The sequence below is a fragment of the Mytilus edulis genome, chromosome 8 (genome assembly GCF_963676685.1).
Source record: "Mytilus edulis chromosome 8, xbMytEdul2.2, whole genome shotgun sequence".
NCBI classification, from domain to species: domain Eukaryota; kingdom Metazoa; phylum Mollusca; class Bivalvia; order Mytilida; family Mytilidae; genus Mytilus; species Mytilus edulis.
The window spans coordinates 32073381-32099435 of record NC_092351.1 but is presented as its reverse complement, the minus strand read 5'-3'; the positions used below and the strand labels follow the sequence as shown (position 1 = coordinate 32099435).

Here is a 26055-nt window from a genome sequence, read left to right as displayed (position 1 = left end):
TCATTTATAAATCGTTGGTATTTTAGAGTTGATGTCTGAATCAGATGTCAACATTGATATGACAAGTCGAACTAGTTTGATTACATATCAAGGGAACGATTTGGTAAATACATCATAACTATTTATTATTTTTTAGAGATGAAACAAATTTATTGAATGCAGGTTTAATGCGCATTTTCGCTTCATTGACATTCAAAAGATTTAAAATGTTCTATGAATTTTACGATAGAAATACTCTAAATACCTGATTGATTCTAATTTACAATTAATCTGGATGATGCTAGTCTTAATTGCGTTCAGCTCATAATGAATAGATATAAAAGATTGTTTTTAGTAAAAATACTATAAAAAAAATAATCTTTTTCTATTGTAACAGTAAAGTGGTATTGCAGATGAAAATGGATTTCAATAATTCGTCGATTTTAACTGATAATTTAACAGATGCTCGAAACTTCCAAAGAAATGGAACAACAAGTTCTTTAAGTTACATATTAATTGTGATTTACATTATTATTTTCATTGCTGCAGTCGTAGGGAATCTGTTAGTCATATTTACATTAGTACATAATAAACGGATGAGAACTGTTACAAACGTATTTTTACTGAACCTTGCCGTTAGTGATTTGTTACTAGCAGTATTTTGTATGCCGTTTACTTTGATTCCAATGTTCTTACAAAATTTCATTTTTGGAGCGACTATGTGTGTGTTGATTCGATACCTTCAAGGTAAGTTTTCTTTTCTCTTTTGTAAGTTAGTGCCAATCTGTCCAAGTTGAGATTAATTAAGTTCAAAATGTAAACTGGTGCACGAATATAACTTTTATATCCTTTTCCTGTAAAGGTAATTCAAAATATAATTTGATTGAAATGCACTTAAATTAAAATGTATGGGAGCTAACTCTGTTTTTTAATCATTCTAATCAAAATATATCTTGAGATTTCATGATGCACCAGACACGCAGAACAGAAAGACCTATCATTTCTTACTCAGATGGTTAGATCGGGTTTTTTTCTGACATGTTTAATTTTTCAAATAAATCGATATGAAATATCTTTTTTGGAATCAACATTGTTTGGTTCTCGTGTTGGGCTGTTGTTTGAAAAAAACATTTAAGTAGAAATGTTCTCTTTTAATTTTTATATTCCTTAACAGTATTTCTTGTAATATAAAAGTAGACTTGATTATAAACAATACATTTTGAAGTATCATGTGTGCTTTTAAAAATAAACTCTTGTCATTGATGTTTTTAATATGTAAACCTTCATGCAAACTAACTCAATTTTAGAGAAAAAAATGATTTAAAATTTAAGGCCTTTGTGATCCTGTTGCAACGCAGACTGCGAGTGCAAGGGTTCGAGGATATACCTCGGTTTGATCCTCCACAAGGTCAAACGAATAAAAGTAAACTGGTATGTGATGCATTTTTCTATATTAAACTGAGCACGAAATGTTGAAGATCGAATACAGACTAATCAACTCGGATAACTAAATAGTTTATCAGGGAAGACTCACATATTATAATGCGGATATTTGTTAGCTAGCATGTTACAATTCTGACTCAGTGTGCATGGGCAAAAAACTTGTAGCCTAAGGTACAAAATATACCATGTGACGTTAATATGTGATCGTGCTATTGTTCATGCTTTGCTTGCAGTTGGAAAATAAACATAACCATTCAGCATAAAATAAATTTTAATTTTTACTTCTGACTTAACTGGACATGTAACCACTCGTACATTTGAAAAGAATTTAGTGATCGTATTGTTCATTGACTTGTTTTGTATAATCAAGACAACATCACATTTCATTACCAGTTTTACACTTAAATAGCCGAAGGTGTGAGCAAATTAAAAGATGCAAAAAAGTATAAATTTTTACGTTTAAATCGGACTAAAATAAAGATGAAAACGCAACAATTTCAACATGCACATATAGTGATAAACACCTGCAACATACATTAAACTGAAAAGCTTTTTTTTTGATAATCGTCATAATGATTATTATAGAATGCACGTGCGGAATAACAAAACTTTGATAAGGCACCTATTATCAGTTAAATGACAATAGATGTTCAAATAACAGTAGCAGTAAAGTTGTAGTAAAATTTATAAGCGTAACATTTGACGTTCTGTAAAACAATTTTTCACACGGATAAGAAATATTTGTCATTTTAGAAAACAAAATGTGCATGGATGTTAACGTGTTTGAACTATGTAATCATTTACGCAAGATAGTTATATGAAAGAATTTGCATCAACACCCATGTAGATATTAAGTTGATTAATGTTAGACTCCCCATCGCCTTGCACTTTCGATCATTGGTACAAACGATATAAATACCAACCAAAACAAATTATGACTTATAATCGAAGTAGTTGACAAAATACAAGGTTTGAGATAGAAAATATGTGCTTTAAAAAGTAACATCAGAACTTGTTTTCTTAAAGTATATAGTATTGCAAATCGCCATTTAAAAATTACTGCACATCTATTTTGAAAAAAATCGATAATATTCTGGTGCAACAAACTTGGTACCGTTGATTTTATTACTACCACTGGGTCGATGCCTCTGTTGGTGGACTATTAGTCCCCGAGGGTATCACCAGCCCAGTAGCCAGTACTTCGGTACTGTCTTGAAAATACGGATTTTTTGTGTTATTAAAATTTGCTGTTACAAAATATTGGAAATTATTATAAATTAAGGAATGTATCTCCCTCATGCAAAGCTCTGATTCCTTTCACGAATTTGGCTATACTTTTTGGACCTTTCGGATTATAGCTCTTCATCTTTTATATAAGCTTTGGATTTCAAATATTTTGGCCACGAGCATCACTGAAGAGACATGTATTGTCGAAATGCGCATCTGGTACAACAAACTTGGTACCGTTGATTTTATTCTAAGGTTGAAGAATGAGTAGCTAATAAAACAAATAAAACGCAGGTAGCAACACCAAAATCTACAACTAAATTTGGAAATAAAAGGAATACATTTAATTTTCTATTGTAACAAAAATAATTATTAAGGTAACAGCAATATTTTCATCATATACTTTTTTTTTAATATATATGCACGAGTATCAGATGATGTAAGCATATGTACTTTTGTAAAAGTAGCTGTTCACATCATCAAATGTTTCTAAGATGTCCCACTTAATTTGTCAACAAGTAAATCAATAACCGGAATGGTCAAGCAATAACTTTTCAGACAATAGCAGCTGACAAGTGTTGATTAGTATATAAACTTAACTCTATGAAAATTAACTTGAAAACCATTATTTACGACCAAAAGAGAATAATTGTCACTCTACTAAGATAACGACAAGATGATTGTATAGATGATTGACATAATTTTACATTTTTCTTCAACAACTAGATTAATTACCTGATTATGTAAAAGGACATTGACCAGGATTGTAGAATTATTAGCCTGGTTTTTTTCTTTAATCTAACAAGGTTATCAAGATGAACTGCGAGATATTGATAAGAACAATAAAGGACAGCATTGATTTTATTGAATTATTATTGAATAGTGTTCACTGTGCTTTGAATCCTTGACAAGATCACTTGGCTATAATGTTATCTTTTGCAGCTGAAATTTGAATCATTTTAGTTGAGTTACTACGTTCATATTATGAAAGTTTCTATTTTTACATATTATGCTGTTGCGGTTTTAAAAAAAGAAGAAAGAAGTATCACTTGATAACTTCCATTGCATTCTAAGCGCTTTATTGGATTATGAAAGCCAGAATATTTTTAAGACGTAGGTTCTTTGGAAACTATACTTCAAATTTGGAATTCTAACGAATAGCCAAATATTTTTAAATCGCATGTAAAGTTAACGTTAATTTTTTAGATGAATTGATTACTGCTTAACAATCCTTTAACAAGTTTTTTAATGCCTTTAAATCTAAAACCCTAATATAACTGTTGTTGTTGGTTGCCCATATATCTATTTTCATTTGAACTTTAGGGTATAGTTGTCTTATTGAAAATCACATCATATCTTGGTATAGTTGTTATGTAGACAACACACCCGTTTGTCGTACAACATTACATGTATAAATCTTATATATTAGATGAGTTTTTTTTATGAATCCGTCGGTCTTTTTTAACCAAGTGTGTACATCCACTGCAATACAAGTACTGACATTTTGGCACCCCAAGCATTGGTTACTTCAGCTTTTTTTGTCCTTTATTTAAAGCTCTTCAATGTCGTCTTACATTTGGCCTTCCAACTCTCTCTATTCAAGCAACACTGAAAAGTCTTGCAAACCTGATACGATAGGTAGGTACTCAATTATTAGTCTGGTTTCTTTGATAAGTCTAGTTTAATCTGGATCAGTTTATATTTCTTAGTCTTAATGATTTTAATTTAACTTGATATCTATTCACTTTGACTATTTCAAAATACCTATAGGTAAAATATATAACACTTGTTATGATAAAGTGATAAGTATATAACTGTATTTTCGTAATAGAGCTTCTCATTCCTAAAGCTTAATTACAATATTTAAATTTCTGTTTTAAAAATGCGCCCGAGTTTAATTATGATTCAGCAAAACAGAAACAAATTAAAATGAAAACCTCACGCTATAAATTTCATGCGTTTCTAGATTTAAATTACCATAACCAAGAACGCTCCAAGCAAATTAGAAAGTCAAGAATTTATTCGAAACCAACTAAGTCGAAGAGCTATATGACCAAACAGGACATAAAAGTAATAGCCGAACCATTTAAAGTTATCTGTGTCTGATGTAATGAGTGTTTTCAGAATCTAAATGACTATGGGTAATCTCATTGTTCGTACACAAAAACGAAAATAACGTTATGTCATTAGTTGAATTCAATTGTTTAGAACGTTTTAACCAATCACAACGTTTTGGTGTACGCTTTCGGAAATGCATTAGATTCTGAAATGGCGAATTGACACTCTACTTTTTTAAATATTTTCTAAATTTAAAGATGTGCAATTTAAGAAAGATTTGTTATAAATAATGTTAGTATTGAAATATTGACTAATAAGATTTTGCAACCCTCGGGAACCGGCAAGTTCCAATCAGAAATACCGGATACCAGTCATGTCAAAAGGTTAAAACACAACTTTAAAACTTTAATAGTCTAGTATGACGTCCATTATTACCGATATAGTATACATTTTTGTTTAGGGCCAGTTAAAGCACGCGTATTGGTATGAGATTTTATGCTGCATTGAAGACTCATTGGTGGCCTTTGGCTTTATCTGCTCTTTTGTCGGGTTGTTGTCTATTTAACACATTCCCCATTTCCATTCCTAATTTTAATTTATACATTACATGCGTCTGAAGCGTTTTTCGGGATTAATTTTTTTCACTCAAAGCCGAATATTTGAAAGCCAACGATGTATAATAACATCAGATGTCGGTGCACAGATGTATGAAATCGTGTATCGCATGTTTCAAGTTAATTGTTTAATTTCCCTGTGGCAAAATAAAATGGTTGGCAACAAAACAGATTTTATTGTGTATGAATAATCATGCTTAATTTATTGAGTAGAAATAATTTCGATTAAAAAGATTTAACAAACAATGGTAACATTCATTAGAAATCCCGACTAACAGTACTATTGGGACCATTTAACGTTTATTCTTACCCAATAAACGTCCCACAAGGACGGATAACAAAACAGATAAACGAAAAGGCTTATAAGACACAGCAGTCAACTTTAAAAAACATTAAAATAAAACGACTTCGTTGTTTGACAACGGGAAGAAAAAGACAAAAGAATGAAGGACAACAAATGCCAAACTAATTAGCACTGGTATTAACGTTTGTAATGACTTCCTTTCTATGTTCATTTTCTAATAAAATTCTCTTTTTGATCCTTTTTCAAAACATCAAAATACTGATTTTGTACGTCATGTTAAGTGAGCTACATTATGAATATACAAGAAGACAAATTCAATAGTTAATATAACTAAACTAAAAATTACCGCTTATCGTTCATTTGCATGAATACATATGTATAAAACCAGCTTCTACAGCGATTTGTGTTAACCTAGCTAAAATCTGGAGTAAATTATAAACTTTGTTACAGAAAAATTATAATTATTCAGAACTGCACACGTTAGAGTCGTGAAACATCAAACATCAAAGAGTATTGTTCAAACGAGGTATGATATACGATGACAAATAACGTCATTAATGAATTCAAATAATTGCTTCAAGGAAACATAAATTGTACTTTATAGATAAGACAAGGAGAAAGAAAAAAATGACGGATATTTGATTCGTTCTTTATTAGGATATAATATATATAGACACTATTAGGAATTACCATGAAATAAACCCTATCAACCGCACCAGAAACAACAACGAAAACAAAATTAACCCAGCCATACAGATAAATACGTGCTTTAAAATAGGAGATCACATTCCTGATTTTTAATGCCGTCTTTGGCCATTCCCGTTTAAAATTTGTCAAAAATCTGATCAAATATCCTGTGAATCGTGGATGCAAATTCAAACTTTAATCAGAAACTATTAAAACATTAATGTAATCACGACAACAATGATAAATTGATCAGCACGCACCCACATTCACTCGTGACTAGCCAAATTCGCCCCGACTATCCAGTTCTTAATCCGATTCTGATCCTATTGTATCTTTCGTATGGTACAAAACGACCGTTCCATTTTCGATTATGATATATTACTTTTTTTAAAAGCATCATATATACATTTATCCTGAAGAGTTTCGTGTGAAAGTATAATTGTTTTGTATCATTAAATTGAAATTTTTATTAAAGTTGTAAGTAAACACATTAAGCGTTGCGACTCTGTTTGAATTGTCATAATTTTATTAGTATGAAAAGCTTCAAAATTCATGAAGTAAAAAACCACATAAAAAATTTAATAAACTACAGAAAAACTTCAAAGTAAGAAAACAATGTTTATTTACAACAACTACGTTATAAGATAACCTGGTTTTCATTTATTACATCATGCCAACATGAATGTGACGTTAAAGATTGTTTAAAAGAAGTGTGATGTCTGGTTGAGGGTTGTCTAGTTGGCAATTAAACTACATCCCCTCATTTATATACATATTTTTGTTTTGTTAGATGTTCATTTAGTTAAAGCAAGACTACGATTTTGTCATTTTGCAACACTATCAATATACAAAAGTTCACAAATAAGTACACAAAGATTAACATAATGACGTCATTTATATTCAATACAATGTAATATATAACTATTTAAGAAAATGACTTAGTCAAATAGAATTCTGTTCCTGATTAAAGGATTATTCTGTGAAGGATTGACGACAATCGTAATTTCTATATTTACATACCAAAGCTTTAGTAATTACCATTCAAACAATAAAATGTTAATACGTCGCAGAATTTAGAAGATACTGGCCATGGACCGTCTGCGTCGATAGATTATTTTTTTTTTAAATTAACTTGTATGTAATTAACGTTACTGATATAACACTTTTTTCAACGTCAATGCACTGAATGAAGAATGAACTCTCGGTGTTTGAATTTTATGTGACTTTCATACAGGTGAGAGGTTTGGCTAGCTATAAAACCAGGTTAAACCCACCAATTTCTGCTAAAGAAAATGCCTGAGTGTAATAAGTCGGGAATATGAACGTTGTGTTTCATTCCTTTAATGTGTTTGAGCTTTTGATTTTGCCATTTTATAAGAAACGTTCAGATTTCATTTTACCTTGGGGTTAGGTATTTTGTTAGTTTACCTTTTACATTGTATTCGGATACAAATCAACATAACTTTTGCAATTGTTCATACTATTAGTCTTACTGTTTTACTTTCAATGTATAGATCAACTCCACCGTGAACTGGGTCTTCATTCTCGTGGGCTTCAACCCTTTAGTCAAAAAGATGCAATGTGATTAAAGAGTTAAGTTTCATGTGTATCTTTTATCAACTTGTCCATTGTAAAGTATTGAAAAACATATTATTCCTTTTCTTTCTATCTTTTTATGACATTTAACTGTTGCTGATTGTATAATTTTCATCTCATATCATCCTTTTAACAAATATACTTTTACCTGAACTACCAATACAATGACACAAGCAATCAGATAATACATTTCAATACATGAAAAATAATATATAACGCTCGCCTACTTAGACTTTGTTTTACTTTAAGTCATTATGTGGCATGTAACAAATGAACCATACACAACTCTGCTCGTGACTAATCCCTTTTCAAAACGATTATGAAATGTTACACTCCAGGATTAATTATTGGATCAAGCTTTCCATAGAAATATGAAGTTCATTATTACAACCATTGATGAAAATTGGTTTACTTTTTTCTTACGTCTTGTAGTTGAAGACGTAAATTCAATCATTGCTTTTAATTTTCAATAACATGATAGACATTGAAGAACAATTAACGTTGAGTTAGATAATGAAATCGATATTTTATCGAATCGTTTAAAATCTCTAAAAATCTCAGAGCGAATGCAGGACCAGAACTGTATTTTTCCAGTAATATGACTCAATAATGAAACTGATGAATATTAACCTGCATTTTTTAAAAATGTTTTGCAAACTTCAGTTAATTTTCTTTTTGAGTATTTCAATGGATATAATGTAGGAAACCTTAACCTTGATTCTTATCGCAATGAAGAGTTTTAAAAAGATAGAAAAAATATGACTTATTGTTACCTTGATTTCTACTGGTAAAAAGTAAAATCACAAAAATACTGAACCTAGAGGAAGATCAATTGGGAAAGTCCATAATCACATGGCAAAATCAAACAAAACGCATCAAACACGAATGGACAAGAACTGTCAAATTCCTGACTTGGTACAGGCATTTTCAAATGTAGAAAATGGTGGATTAAACCTGGTTCTATAGCGTTAACCCTCTCACTTTGATGACAGTCTCATCAATTTCCGATATTTTTACATTGATGCGTTAAATAAACACAATAAATAAAATAGTCAAAATATGGGTACATCAGTCATCATCGTTTAACAATTTTAAAAGGAACAATTTAACAGAACACAAAAACATCTACTATCTACGAACACATTTATTGATTTGAGTGTCTGACGTCAGAAAATTTTATACGTCACATAAATTTGTCGTTCAATGTGCGTACAAACAATTTTAAAATTTTCATGGGAATGTTAGCATACAGGGTTAAAAAATCAAAAGTATATAAGAATAAATTTAAGAAATAGACCGAGATTTAAACTAGTCCAAACTAGTACAAATAAGTGTTCGCATAATCACCTTAACTTCCATTGGTACCCCTGATTTATACAGGTACATCACAGTACTCATTATCATTGTACCCGTCATTACCTTGATTTCGAGTAGAACATTGGCGTACGCAAAACACCTTATGTTATTACAGTGTGTTCATAAACGCTTACATGTGTACTCGACTGGTACAACAATGTACGCATACATAAAAACAACAGTATTATACAGCTGTTCGAAAGTCATAAATCGATTGAGAGAAAATAAATCCGGGTTACAAAATAAAACTGAGGGGAACACACCAATTATGAGAGGAAAACAACGAAACAACCGAAACACTAAAGTGCAATTAAAAAACAAACGACAATACAACACACACTGAAACGACCTATAAGATAACAATTGCTATTTTTCTGACTTGGTACAGGACTTTTTAGAAAAAATAGTGGGTTCAACCTGGTTTCGTGGGTAGTCAAACCTCCTGCTTTTATGGCAATGTTAAATATGACAAATAGCTGGATTTCTTCTGTTACATCGGTATACGCATACACAATTTGGTTCTTAGTTGCAGTAGTTGACGCATAAACACCTGGATTTGTGTTGGTTAATTATGATACCCATTAACACCTAGATTTTCACTAGTACATTTACTACCGGTATATGCATTAAAAAAAACCTGACAAAAAGAAATTTTCAAGTAGACGAAATATTACGTTTACCTCTTTCATAGCATATCTATCTACAACAATAACTGGTTCAATTTTAATAGGTATGCCTACGCACTTTGGTCTAACTTCCATTGCTACTTCAGTGATAATTATGCTGAGCTGAATTACAATATGATCGTCAATTGAAAAATATCTTTCTACTTTGGCAATAAAGAATCAAACAAAGACTTCTGTTTACCTCTAATCATCGTAACAGTAAATGTTGTCATCATTAAAGTAAAACTTTGGTTTTGGTTACAGTAAGAAAAAGAATAAACTTTGAACAAAGGTTTTACAATTGTTTACCCGAATCATCTTACTCTGTTAGATCATCTTATATGTTTAAGGTTATAAAATGTTTGTTTAATTAAAGTGAACTCCAGTGAGAATACTTGCAATTAAGGAAATAGAAAAACAGATTTCTTCCGAAGGCAAGGTTATACAACTAATCGCTTCTACGTAATATATAAGAACAAACACAAGTCTATAATAATTAATTATAAACTTCTTGATTGAAATTTAAAAGAACTTTTGCGAAAAATAATGTCAATCTACTTCAAGCGTAAAAAACCTAAATCAAAGTGTGAAATTGTAACTTTATTCGATGAAAAAGTTAGCTGACACATAATGATGCAGTAAACTGGAAAAAAAGATCTAATACTATATTTTGTTACTGTTATTATAACAGTAATGTGAGCTAATGTTGGATCACTGAACTAAGTTTTAAATCGATGGCTTTTCATATCCTGTATAAACTACAACCAAAAAACCAACAAAACCTCCAAATCAATTGCAACATCAGTCTATAACAAATATGTTAGTATGTCCTTGTCGCTTCATTGAAAGAAACTGAACTTGAGTAATATATAACCACAATATGTCGTTTGATTGGCGTAATGAGACATTTGGCATTTTTAAAGACGATTTAAAAGAGGATAAGAGATGGAACAAAACGTATACAATAACACATAAACTTGCTGGTTTTGTGGTTGCAATATGTTTGAATAATTGAATTTATCTTAAGGACGAAATCAGAATAGTTCATATGTTTTGCAAGATGATTTTAATCGTTTATTGATCTTAACTATCCCCTTTTGTCTTTCATTAGTTATATGTTTGGGTTGAACAGTTTATTTGTGATTTTTTTGTGTTGTTTTTTTTTTAATGGAAAGGGTGACCAGTACCATTGAAATATGTGTCATATGTTAACTTTGAAGTTTGTGTCCAAGGATCAGAACACTAAATCATGATACATATAGTACAAAACTCCAACATGAGTAAATGATATAAACGTAAACCATAATGTTCAGTGATTATTGACCATGCAAAAGAAAAAGCATTATTTCCATCAGGAAATGCATTTTAATGAGTTTACGTCCTCCTGGTGGGTGATGCAAATGAATAAATGTTATAATTAACATAATGTCTGAGGCACCACTTTAAATTAGGGCATTTTTTTTTAGTGTGAATTCACATTACTATAAGACGTGTCACGGTACTTATCTATCCCAAATTCATGTATTTGGTTTTGATGTTATATTTGGTATTCTCATAGGATTTTGTGTAATGCTTAGTCCGTTTCTGTGTGTGTTGCATTTTAATGTTGTGTCGTTATTCTCCTCTTATATTTAATGCGTTTCCCTCAGTTTTAGTTTGCTACCCCGATTTTGTTTTTTTGTCCATGGATTTATGAGTTTTGAACAGCGGTATACTATATTTATTTTATTTATTTAAACAAATATATATAGATTTGAATAATTAATAAAGGCAACAGTAGTATAATCGGGGTAACAAATCGGGGTAACACACTAAAACTGAGGGAAACGCATTAAATATAAGAGGAGAACAACGACACGACATAAATCACTTTATCAGCATTAAATTGCAGTTAATATATTACGTTTAAGAATCTTGCAAGAGCAAAATCAGTACTTTCATATATGTATTAACAGCTTATAGTTGTACTTTTCCTTTGTAAGTTGCTGAATAAAGGTAACAATTGTATTACGCTGTTCGAAAATCAAAAATAGATTGAGAGAAAACAAATCCGGGTTACGAACTAAAACTGAGAAAACACATCAACTATAAGAGAAATCAACGAAACAATACAAACGACTTTTGAAAGTTTTACATTATTTACTAAATGATGAAAAAAAGCGAAGTTAATATATTTTTTAATATAATCAGGTAACTCTAACATTCTAAGAAGTTAACTTTTAAAACATCAGAAATAAAAGAATAAACATATAAATAATGTTCTGTACAAACTAGTTCAGGTGTATCAAAATTTAAAGAGTATTTATCCAAATTTGTTTGCTCAAATGTACTTTCAATTTACAGCTTTAAAAGTTAACACGTCCTGCATCCTTTACTTTATACATATCCTCTAGATATATAAACGAAAGATCAAAGCATATAACAGTTCTTCCCTAATAATAGATTTGATTAGTCTTGCTAATGGTCTCCTAAAGTTATGAATATAAGTAGAGGTAGATAGCTTGTGATGGTCATGAGTGGTAAACATTCTTACAAACATTCTTTAAAGAATCTTTATATTTTGTAAATTTTAAATGATTTCTCATCACTGCAATATTACTCGAATTATTTGCCTGTGAAATCTATGCGCACTATATACAAAATCTATTGTAAACAAACGTTTAAGTCTATTTTTAAATGTCTGCTTTCTACTTCAATTCACTTTTAAATCCCATTAACGTATTCATTGTAAACCGTGCTATAATTAAATTTACTTTAATTATTTTTTCCCAAATCTTGACATCGACTGATTCAATTTGCATGTATTATTGAACAAATCGTATATATCTTTAAACTCTATGAATATTTGCGTTTGTTCTGCGGGATTAATACTAGTTTGAAATAAAAATAAAGAAACGACGAAAAATGATTGGAAGTTATTGATTATTAAGTTATAAGTGCGTCAAATTTACAGCCTTAATGTAAACAATCATATTTTAATCCAAATGTTGTCTTCCCTATACATGTTTTACGCTGAGTTGCTTTACTTGGAACTGTACATGTGTGCGTTTGTGCTGTCTAAATTGTTGATATCTAAAATATCATACTTGTTTATTATATTGTAAATGACACATCTACCTTTAAACGCCGACGGCATAAGGTAATGACTGTGCTCACAAAGTTTAACTGGACAATATCACAAGCTTCCTATGAGTACAGACAGATTAAAAACGTACGTAGAGGCGTATAATATGAGCTTTTTGAAATGCAAGATATCTGTTATGATTCAAAACTTTAACATTCTAACAATATGTTCTTGTACATACTATTTTTTTCCATGATTAAAAAAGTCGATTCCGAATACGAGTAAGCTGGGGTATAGAAATAAGTTGACCCTAGAACTTATCTCTTACGAGAGTAAAAACGTTGCAAAAATTGACATCTGGGATGTTTTTATATGTGGAGATCTTAAATACACGATTAGTGTGCCTAACAGGTTGGGATTACTTCATAAATGGGTCACAATAACCCATATAGGTTATCATATCCCAAATGGGATACACATTTTGATTATTTTATTTTCAGTACATAACATTTTAATTTTGAATTTGGCACAAATATTTAACACTACATTGTTAATGTCTATAGTAGAACTTAGGTACTTGACTTTGCCAAAATATGTGTAAGTTGCTAGAATGATCCCTCTGAGTAAGCCCATTCCATGGGATCAAACTCATCAATAATACGGTGATTGAAAAGTTGCTAGCAAAAGGTTGTTGACTTACATGTATCATTTGTCTTTTTAATCCCCCGAAAAATCATTAACCTGCACATATAAGTTATATCATATATGGGATATTATTTCACAAATGATGTATCTTACCCAGTTTTTAGAAAATACCCAAACTGTCTAATGAAATCGTTTGTAATAAAATACAAAGTTTCTATTTACTTATGGATTTCTTATCTGCATAGAATTAAAAACGTATGATGAATCGCAAAGTCCACGCTGAGTCAATTTGTCAAATATGACAATCGTTTTCTTATCTTCGTATAAAACAATATGATGATTCACTTCCAACTGTCACGAGAATATTCACTTTTAACTGCTAATCTTTAAAGTACAACTTCTTGTAGAATAAAAAAACCAGATTAGAATTTGTAATAATAGTAATTGATTATTTGTCTTAGAACACTAGCTGAGTGTAAAATTGTTGAAATGGGTAGATTTCATTTGTGAAACACGGATATTGTACTGCGGTCAAAATGAACGGTGCATGACATAGTGACCAAGAAGGAGAACGATGATGATGACAAATATAAGCTTGTTACATGACACATAAACACGGTTCGGAAACAATATCAGCGGTAATAATAGGATAACTGTGTATTTCAAATATTTTATCTGTATGTATCGCCCTATGACATGTTTAGAGAATATATTTGTGATAACAATAAGGAAAAATAGACGTATTCATTTTTGCTTTTTATTTTTACTGAATGGCAAAATTCTGCTTACTGACCTTGTCGACTGACGTCCATTTAGCACTGCAATGTCGTAGAACCCATTCTGACCGATCTGCTCCAGAAATGATTATGAAAGTTCTACGTACCTTATTTGCCTGTTTTAAACGTCATAAAGAAACAAGTACCCGGATTTCTTGTAGTTATAAACATCAAAGAGGGATAAGACAACATTTAACTTTTAATTCTCAATCATGTACCCGGACATCCGGATGTCTAAAAGTTCACAGCGGAAAGACATTAGACAGTTACGAATTCTTTTTTCTTTGTTGCAAGTCAAGACATGATGCATTTTTAAACTTAAAACAAGGATAAGTCATTCTTATTTGAATGATGATATTTTAAGCGCATCACAAAGAAACTGTATTATTTAGCAAATAAGATTAAACCAAGCTTATAAAATATTAAAACTTTTGATTAAGTTTAAATTTTTTTGCATTTCAACTGTTTTTAACAATTACAAAAGGTCGCCACAATGCAATTGTGTTGCATACCTCCATAGCTAGACTTGCTGCAATTCCCTTTCATTTGAATTCTTCCTTTCTTTTTTATTTTTACTGAAAAATGCCACGATAGTAAATGCCTATATATACTAGTCATCCGTCCTCGGCAGGAGTTAATATAATGGCAATATCTTAGTTGGAGCTGTAGAATTGTTACGGGGTTAAAATTGAAGAAAAAATATGAAATTATGAAGGAACATGTACCAAGTCTACTCCTTATCAATTAACCGTTAGGGTTTTCTGTGCTGTTATGTCATTACAATGTGTCTCATTAAAGTTTACCTCACAGCTGTTTGTTTTTTAATTATATTATCATGTCGCTTAACGCGCAATCATTTTTTTCTAAATAGTAAAAACGTGAATGGCATTGTCCTTGTACAGAGTTTTTTTCTAACTATTTTATGTTTACTGAAAAATGCAACGATAATAAATGCCTAAATATACTAATCATTCGTCCTCGGCAAGAGTCAATATAATGGCAACATCTTAGTTAAAGCTGTAAAATTGTGAAGGGGTTAAAACTGAAGAATAAAAGCAAATTAGGAAGTCTACTTCTAATCAATAAGCCATTCGTGTTTTTTATGCTTTGTTCAAAAACAATGTGTACACATTGTTTTTTATTGACAAAACCAGATTTAAATGAAAGTCATGGGTTTTTTTTTTCCAATTCGGACTGCAAATCTTTTTCCGGGCAATTTGAATTTGGACGGAAATACACTGTATTAATATTTTGATAGACACTTTTCGTTTTTTCACAAATCTTAATCTCAAAGTTTACGTTACAGGTTATATCTTATAAACAAAAAATGTTTCATATCTCATTAACAAATCACACTAAATGATGAAGTATCATGAATGATATTTAAAAAAACGCTTCATCAAGATTGACAGTGATTAAGATAAACGTAAACTCGTGTTCATAAAGTTAATGTGGAAAATAGTTTTACATGTATGAAATCATTTTTTTACTAATTTTTAAATCATACGTCATGTATTATTAATAATCATTGTTACAAGTAAACCAGTTTCAAAAACTTTACAAGAAGGAATAAACACAATGCTTTAATATATATCTACATCTGCAACTTGTTTTTCAATCTTCGTTTCATTTTTGTGCGATTGTTATGTATTTGATGATTTATGTTAACTGATGAAATGCTGTTACTTCTCATAATACATCAAAAGAAGTATTATGCATGAACGACACTTAATAACCTTCATAGTTAAGAGCTAATATCAATGCAGAACCCTTGCGCTAATTGCGGTTACCAATCATTCCTGACACATTGAAATATATTGCGGGTGAGAACCCATATTTCAACATTTAGGTATACTAAGGTTAACTGAAATCAGGCAATTCACATCTGATTGATAGATAGTTTAATTTTCTTAGTAATTCCGCTCCGATGTAGATATATTAGTTGCCAATAAGACAGACATTAACCTGTTTAATAAACAAGTTAATCAATGAAGTTAATTTAGGTAAGAGACAAGTTGCAATTTCGAACATGCTGTTCTATGCAATAAAGTTAGATTAGTTTAATGTCAACGGCTATTGACTTAGAAATGGTTTTTAACGCCCAATTCGCGATCGAATATGACTCTTGTAAGGAAAACTGCATGAATTAAATTACAATTTACGTATGGTGTTGAACGTACTGTCAGACTAAGGATTTGATATTTTCTACACACCAGTAGGTTTGATTTCTGAAATTCAGTATATAAGTTCAATAAAAATGCTTCTGAACCTCTTGTTTGCATAATCTTGCCAAAATCATTTTTAAATGAGTATTTAATTTGTCCATACTAACCAATAAAAAAAAAGCTTGATCACATCTTATTACAGAATTCGTTGCCAATGTCTAAATATTTTCAAAACGAAAGTGTAAGGAGACTCGTTATGAAAAACAGGTTTCCTTCCGTCAAAATATAATTTCATTAATTTGAAATATATTTCCCTCGCTCAAATTGATTATTTCGTGTGAAAGACAAATAATTTTTTGCATTGAATAACGTTTGTTCGAAATATGTTTTCTTCTCGACCAGATTTCTAAATATTTTTCGCTAGTATATAAATAATGACCTTTATTGCGATGAATTCGTTTGGCTTTCACATTTCCAGTAAATTCAATGAAATAATTAACATTTAATCTTGTTTCAGGTGTGTCGGTAGGTGTTAGCTGTTTCACTTTGGTTTCCATATCCTTGGAACGCTACTTTGGTATATGCCGCCCGTTACGTTCACGCCGCTGGCAGACATTATCCCATGCATACAAAGTTATCATCTTCTGCTGGATTTTAGCTGCCGTTGTGATGATACCTATAGCAGTACAAACCAAATACAAACGATTAAGACTTGGAAATCACAGATGTGTTGAGATATGGGAAGACGAATCACTTGTAAAAGCATACACTGTGTTTCTTGATTTGATTTTGCTCTTTTGTCCATTTCTGTTAATGGTTGCTGCATATGGGTGTATCATCTCTACATTATGGGATGGTATCCAAGCACAGGCACATCAGAAAGAGTTGAATGGTAAGTTGTACTTTATTTAGGTTCATGTATATATCATTCATGTTCAGCATAGTATTTTGGATATTGAAATTCATATTATATATTCAGTTAAAATTACTTTATTTCCAACGTCCGCTTTGGAAATGAGGTATTGTTACGTTCATTTAATCTCCTTTCTAATAACATTCAATGAGCAACCTGATTGTAGAATGTAAAGATGTACTGTCTTGTCCGGTAAATCAAAAAGCAAGGGTTCAGAGAATCTAATGCTCTCTGTGATAAACACATTTTAATTTATAACACGTTTGAAACTTTTGTACAGGAGCTGTAGTGACACTATTTTTGTCAAAATTGAGATGTCCTTCTCATTATCATCTTCTTTTCTTGTAACTGAGTATATTTAATATATAATTACTTATTCTTAGTATGCCAGACATATTTGCATTTTGACGTTTACCGACTACCATTCAATAGATCATAACTATTTAATAATTCGATATGGTTGAAATGGTCAGCTGACTCCCTATTGAAGCTACCTCCCCTAAGACAAGTGACTATTCGGTCATATGTTTTGAGTTTTTGTCAATTATCTGAAAACTGTGACAAATGGAGAGAAATTTTAAAATGCAAGATTTATCGTCACGAAAGTATTTATTGATAAGTCAAGTGGTAATCATTGTCTAATAGAACATTTCCTTTGAAAAAACATTTGTTTGATTTTACGCGCGAAAAATATTCCGAACGACAGAAAAAATCATTATAGCCAAGAAAAAACCGCCAAAACAAAAAATACCACAGCTGTAGTTGGCTCTCTTTTTTAAATCATTCATTGAGGATGGTCCCAATTTTTGGTAAGAGCTATAACTTCATGTATAACCTATCAGCAAAACTTATCAGCAAGACAATACCTTTACAAATAAGTCAAAAATATCTAAAAGAATACATAAAAGAAGGTATTGCCCTTAAATACCAATAAAAGTAACACATTTTTGTTTTTTGGGAAATTATTAAAAAAAAAAGAGATAATGTAAACAGTAATAATATTAATGGTTCGATCAGCAATAGAAAATCACCAAAATAAATGGGATTTAAGTAAAAAATTACACTGTTGGAGAGTGGCCATGAAGATAATTAAAATAGATCTAGCGGAGTCACCGGTGTCTTTAAAGTCTTTAGTTATGTACATCATGTATTTAATTTCCAATTCAACCTAATACAAGCTGTCAAAATAGTGCACAAAGTAAACATTTTTACTATTAATTATAACACTCGCATTAACAACCCAACGTATATATGGGACATTGTGATAAGGAGATTAAATCTAAGCACTAAATGCAAACTAGCATTTAAGTGCACTCCCTGTAATGTTATTGACAAAGTCATCGAATGCTTCTAAATATAGTATTAATTTCGTTCAGCAGAATTACATTTAAATTATACCAATAACACCTGCAATGAATCTCATTTTATAACACAAATGAGCCAAATGTATTCCTAATATATTGTCAATTATTAAATATCGTTTTATAAAAGACGTATTCAGCTATTGTATGGTATTGGTAAAATTGTATCGGCTGTTTTAATGAAGCATCATCACTGTTTCTAAAGAGTTAGAGGTGCTATTTGCTTTTATTTCACAACATTTCAGTTTGATAGGCAGATTCAAACGTACTGTATAGTATGCATTGGCACATCGGTTAAAGGAAAATGTATGCATTTTATATGCAATTTTGTTCGCCAGTGATCATTTAACTTTTTTAATTGTTCTTTTGTATTTTACTTAGTTGTTTAAAAGATATGCCAACACTTTTTGCAAATTTCATATTGACAATTGGACAACTATTGCACCAATCATTTTTTTTTCAGTAAATTCTTTTGTTGTATTGTTTAACGCAATAAAAATGTTTATTCCTGCATAATGTTATATGTGCTTACGTCAAACAACCAGCCTGTAGTCATTTATTTGTCTTAGATTGCTGTCTGACATTATTTGTCTTTTAGAATAATTCATACTTTTGCTTTTAGGTTGGTTTACTGTTTTGAATTGTTTCATATCTTGTCAGCGGTGTGTCTTCTTCTTTTAGAGAAGAGGCAGTTATCAAAGGGATATAAAAACTCATGAGTCGAAGACCATCTGACAACAAACAAAACTATTTAATGTTTACTATAGGCAATTTGCATTGCTCCGTCGGGGAATTTTGTCTCATTGACAATTATTTATATCCCTCTTATATACCAAGTCATCCGTCAGAAAGCGTTTTCTTTTAAAACTGTTATCCCTCAGTACTTAATGAGATTAAACTAGATGTAGCAATTTTGAATAAAGACATAAAATCGGGATCAAAATGAAATTTCAACATCTTGAAAGTTTTGGCATTCGAAGATATAATTTCCGGCTCAATCATATTGTCTTAAATACTAAAATGTTGAGCTTGAAAACAAATAATCAGTCCAATAAACATAGTGACATAATATTAGGATTATAATTTTGTGTAATATGTGTTCACGAGATAACAAATTTCCCTTACAAGGATTAAAGGTGGTGTAGTTTTGTATCTTTTCGTTTACTAGACAGTTTCGCTTTACTTGTCTTGTACTATTTTCAATTCTATATGGTTGTATAACGGTTGACGTCACTCCGTATGCATTCGGTTGTTGTGGTTTGGGTTTTGGGGTTTTTTCGTGCAGGTGTCCAGAGGTTCCATTCGGACGCATGAGATTTGTACAGATTTGTTTAATTTGTTCACTGTTGTATTAATCTTTAACTTAATTTCTACTTTAACTAGAAAGTGTATACTATTACTATTAGGACTTTCATATTGTGTTGTCGTCTTTGTCAAATTTACAACTAGAAAAGGTTGATAATGTGTGGTGTCATTGTTAGATTTATTTGTTTGACGATTTTTTTCAGTCAGATGTGTTGTTTGTATGTGATGTCTGATTACACAGTTCTCGTATGTGTGTGTTGTTTTCCTGATTTTTTCCCTAAAAACGAGACTTTGAATAAAAACTATCATAAAAGTAGAAGGTTCAGCTAGCTATACACCAGGGTTAACTCACAATTATTCTTGCACAAAAAAATATACCAGTTGTTTTCCATTTGTTCCGTTAGTTGATGAAGTCAAACTTTTTATTTTGCAAGTTTTTATGGACTTCTTTTTTTTTTTTAATTTACCTTGGAGTTTGGTATTTTGGTTATACACTTTATATATATTTGAATTGGAAAAAAGTAACTTAAACTACACTGTCAATTTTTCTTTTTTCATGATGAATAACTTGTGTTGATATTTCCGTATTAATAAGGTTCGCAAGTTGATTAACTGTGCATTCTTTATCTTTCTTGTGAATTTTCATCTGCGCCTCGGTTACGACATTTCAGTGACGTAAATTTTGCACGATTGAATTAAAAATTAGACCCGCGTCACAGTCGAATACCATAAGCATCAATAATCATACAACAACAACAAAAAAGAGTTCTGTCATTGAAATGACCAAAAATAAAATTTGGCCCGCCTGCTTTATAAATTGTTTTGAATGATAAAATTTATAGTTATTTCTAATCCAATAATAAAAGTTAAACGATATAATTTATGCGTCTGACGCACTTTTTTGTAATGAATTTGACTTCATTAGGAAGGCTCAAATTAGACATTTAACACTTTGGGGTGTAATTCTTAGGGGAGCGTTATGACCAAGAGGTTCCTAACAGAATAACTTTAATCATGCAAAGACGACTTTAAAAACTTAGTTTCTTAATTATTCAATATGAATTCAAGAAATACGTTTTATATCATGTCAGTACTTTCTGACATATGTATAAGTTATTGTGGCTACTGACGTTTTAATAGCTATTTTGATAGGCAATTGCACTGGTTGTAAGTTCAGCATATGGTCAGTCTATGGGCAATAAATATGAGTTTGATCTGCTCAGTTACTTCCTTTGTTATAATAAAATCAATCAGAATATTGTCATTCATTAATTAAAAGTCAAGAATATAAATTGATACCGTAGTAAAACAAAATGATTTATTACATCAAGACTCCCTTCGATGTATTGAATTTGTTAATGATATGTCAAACACATTTGTTATTTAACCCTAATCGTCTTTGCACTGAGTATAACTAAAATATAAATTGACTTTCGTTTGCGATTAAATTGATATACGAATTTGCAGATGCTTTTTTGTTTTCATTTACAAACATTACGCTAACTCTTTATTATTTTCGTAGTTATGCGGCCGACATGTGTACAAAAGGTGTCGAACATGATTGAATTACTATGATCATACTAACTAATAACAGCAGATGAGGGTTTAAATGTCATGTCACTAAGACAAGAACCTAACGTCAAAAATTACCAAAAGACATGAAGAGGCCTACACTACCGTTTTAAACAGTGACAAGCGTTTTAACAATACACAAAATTCTACATCGTCAGGAAAATATATCTGTAGCAATCCCATTCTTAAAAATTAAGATATAAAAGATACCAAGGCGTTAAAAAAATAAATAAAGATACACATTATCAAAAATTCTCTCAGTTGCTAGAAAATTCGAAAACGCCTTGTTCCTTCCATAATTTGATAGCTAGTGCATTCATCTAGTGGTTCATATCTACTTTATTAATACAAAGGATTAGTACCAATAGCTTTGTAAATTGTATGCGTTCGAATCGTTTATTATTCCCCTTCGCAAAAAACGCATAAAGCAGTATATGCTTAAGCCAAGAAGGTATAAGAAATAAAGCAGATGTAGATTTATATGACCAAAAAGTACTAAAAAAAGTCAAACTATCTGAGGTAAATTTTGCCTAAGGTATATGAAACCCAAGTTTTTTTACAATTTCAAAACTTAGAAACGTACAATTCAAGAAAGGGTGCTTATAAATTAAACCATGTCAATAACGGAGAACTGACTATCGAGCTAAATGATAGATAATCCCAAAGGCTGAGAGTTTATCAACAACAACGTTTTACCTACACAGTAGAACTCAAACTGTTATGCTTTAATCTTCAGGAGTGAATATTGAAAGTCCACAAAATGTGCATTGTTTGCTATTTTTGCCACTGGTGCAATGAATACTACTGACAGCGGAACAGAGTGTTGTATGAACCCAGTAGTAAATACATTGTAATCCATCAAAGATCATGTGACTACCACTTCAATAAGACAACAAATAATTTAACCAAGGGAAATGTGAATGTGCAAAAAAACACAAGAAAGACACTGAAAAGTGTCTCAATAGAAGTTCAAATATTAATTTGCACATATAAATATTACTTTTTACAATGCGCTTTGTTAAAACATGTTTGCTATAATGACACTATATTGATAATATAATTTTGACCATTTGTTCTTTCAGGTGTCGCTAATGGGAAATTTTCTGGATCATTTACTCAACAAGGAACCGAAAGAAATTCCTTAAAATACTCAAATTATGGATCCCAACTGACATCTCCAGATAATGGATACTGTAGCGCAGAATCAACACCTAGACGGATGTTAGAATACCGACGGGTTATACGTCATTCTAATCCAGAGCGGAATCGGGCTGCTAAGTTGAAAGTGATACGAATGCTTGTAGCAGTCTGCTTGGAATTTTTTGTATGTTGGACACCTTTATATGTTGTTTTAACATGGAAGATATTCCACTACGAAAGTTTAAAAGATCATTTTTCCAATGTAACATTTTCAATTATGTTTGTATTGTCCTATTTTTCTACCACGTGTAATCCGATTACGTACTGTTTCATGAATCAGAAATTCAGACAATCTTTTAAAATGGTACTTGGTTGTTGCCATTCTCGACATATTCGAAGATTTTCTAGCCATAGTACATCTCTCAAGTTAAATGGAACTAAATTGAGTATTATGAGATCGAAGCAGAATGGTAAATCATCACCAAATGACAAAAATGTTTCCCCCGATGATCATTCCATGTTAGTGGTTATTGGCAATTCTAGCGATGGGGTAGCGGTATAATAAAGCCAAGGATATAATTTTTCCACTGTGAAATCTAATTATTGTATTTGTTATGACATTTTCTGGTAATAAAATAAAAAACGTAAACACATGAAACAGCAATTTTGTCAAATTAATGTAGCAAACATACATTAGAGACGGAATGATGGTATTACTTTACATTAGTTATAAGCAGATAAGTTTCTCCATAAAGACGCAAAATAAGATCAGAAACACATAATGATAGAAAATCAAGTTCGTTTCTTTCTACAATCTAGACTGTATCAAGTAATTATTTCTAAAAAGTACATATCAGAGTCTTAGTGTGTACAATCATGATACATTTTGTACCAGTAAAATAAGTCTAAGAGTATGCGATTTACAAGAACAAAGGGAATACGGTACAGATTCGGTTTTTTTTAAATACAAAGGTAAAAAAAAAGTAAATAAAGACAGATAAAGAGGAATAAGAATTACAAAATCAGTCGTAACATACCACACAAGCAATTATCTGATGCAGTTAGATTGCCGCCGTTAATGTCTTTACCACAGACTCCGCTTAGAAAGTAGACGTACACAGAACAACAAACAACAACGATCACTAAATTGCCCAGACATCACCACTTAAGGAAGTTCGCTACTGAGTTTTAAAAAAAATTGCTTGCCTTAACACTAGTATCTATTGATAGGGGAGTAATTAAGGAATAAAAAAATCTAAAAAAAAAATATAGGGGTTAATGTGCTTGTTTTCGAGACATTAGCCATTGAAAATTTAGCTGGAAAATTTTCTCTCTTGATTTTTCATAGCTTTATCATTGATAAGTTAAAGTTTTCAAAAACTATTTAAGGAATGACTGTAATATTGTTTCTGTCTATGAAGCGGAATTTCATAGCTTCATATAGAAAGTGGTTCCAGTCAAAACATTTTTTTAACATTTTCTAAATATAGTTAAAGGTTAATGTTTGTTCTAAATGCAGTTCTACAAAAGTCAAATAACGAACAATGAGAACACTCTAACTGACATGCACATCAATAATATTACATGTGTCAAGGTTAAATGTAGGTGTTTAACATGTACACTCATTGATATGGTTTACATGACCGTGACCAATTTTAATTTTTCATTGTTTTTGACTTATGCAATATATTTATTTAAGTTTTGTTTTGTTTCGTTTTGATTTGTTTTGATTTTATTATTTTTACTTTCAATATAAAACAAATTAAAACATAAAAAATGTTAAAAAAAAATAGAGCATGTGTTATAAATTTGAAATAAAAAATAATTCCTTAAAAAAGCAAGCCGTTTATTGTTATGTGACATAAGATACAGTACTACTAAATCAATCTTCCTATCTTCATACAAATATACATTCTGAAATGCCTCGTGAAACTTCTCATTAAAATTTATAATGCTTTTATTCGTAAAAAAAAGAAAGAATAGTATTCTTAGAGAAACATGTAGGATGTAAACGTAGTTGATATCAACACTCATTAATACTAGTATATTATATCATAGCTTTTAACACAACCAAGATGTCTAATATAAAAGAAAAATCAGGACAAATTATTTTCTTTATTTTCATAATTTGACAAAATCTGCAGCCCACTATAACCATGAACACAGAGATAGACGAAAAAGACTATGATGGTTCTCTCCCTTGAATCATAGGGGATCGGTGCCAAACATAAATTTATTGGACAGAGAACAATTCTTACACAAAAACGGACAACAATAAAAAAAAAAAAACACATTGTTCAGACTTGGTACTGGCCCAAGATATAATTATGATGTGGTCTATAATACGTTATTTCTGTGTATCGAGTTAACAAGTAAAAATCCAAAGTTTCTTATATTTTCAGAAGTTCATACGTTTGTGAAAAAGTTTTATATTCACGAAATAAAACGTGATGACTTTTTCATAGTGATATTTTGGTGTATTGGTCAAAGCTGAATATTTGAAAGCCATCTAGGTATTAGGATGATTGTCATCGTGTTATTGTCCTGTGGTAAATTTTACTATTTTTGTCTTTCGTTTTTACTTATGTTTACATATTTTTTTATTTTTTTTATAGTAGTTAAGATTATACATGTTACACAATTTTAATTGCTGTATCCCCATTTTTGACGTGTTTACATAGTATTTCTGTTCGTTATGTTCCCACATCGTTGTCAACCAAGTGTTTGCTAGCTACAAAACCAGGTTTTATCCACCATTTTCTACATAAGGATAACCCTTTTCACAGTCAAGAGTATGATAGCTGTTATCCATTTGTTTGATGTGTTTGAGAATTTGATTTTGTTATTTGATAAGGGACTTTCCGTTTTGAATTTTCCTCGGAGTTCGGTATTTTTGAGAGATTTACATTTTAGAACCGACTCAATTGAAGAGCTATATGCCAAGAAGGACATAAAGCGATTATAGCCAAATTCAGGTAAACTTTGTAGTTGAAACCTTAGTTTCTATGTACTTTTTAAATATCGGTTCATATAAATCGAAGGAGAGGTACGTCTATGAGATTCAAGATTTTATTCATAACCTCAGACACATACTTGTGTACAAGAGGACAATATATACAAACATATTAAGATAATACATAGCGAGACAGGACAGACAAAACACAAATACATAGTATATTATAAAA

At 30.7% G+C, this 26055-nt stretch overlaps 1 protein-coding gene across 1 annotated transcript; it reads left to right on the top strand.

Annotated features, from left to right (window-relative positions):
* LOC139485352 (cholecystokinin receptor-like) lies at positions 1-23528 on the top strand. The gene is made up of 4 exons (XM_071269771.1): positions 1-103; positions 377-726; positions 17097-17471; positions 22813-23528. Exons 2-4 carry the CDS (start codon positions 393-395, stop codon positions 23430-23432), a joined length of 1329 nt encoding a protein of 442 aa, XP_071125872.1. The 5' UTR covers positions 1-103; positions 377-392; the 3' UTR covers positions 23433-23528.
* Positions 23529-26055: the final 2527 nt, after the last annotated feature.

Excerpts from the sequence above, each read along its gene's own strand:
- LOC139485352 (XM_071269771.1), top strand. The coding sequence starts at position 393 with ATGAAAATGGATTTCAATAATTCGTCGATTTTAACTGATAATTTAACA. Across the intron at positions 727-17,096 it reads GTTGATTCGATACCTTCAAG|GTGTGTCGGTAGGTGTTAGC; the intron begins GTAAGTTTTCTT and ends ATCTTGTTTCAG. Across the intron at positions 17,472-22,812 it reads ACATCAGAAAGAGTTGAATG|GTGTCGCTAATGGGAAATTT; the intron begins GTAAGTTGTACT and ends TTGTTCTTTCAG.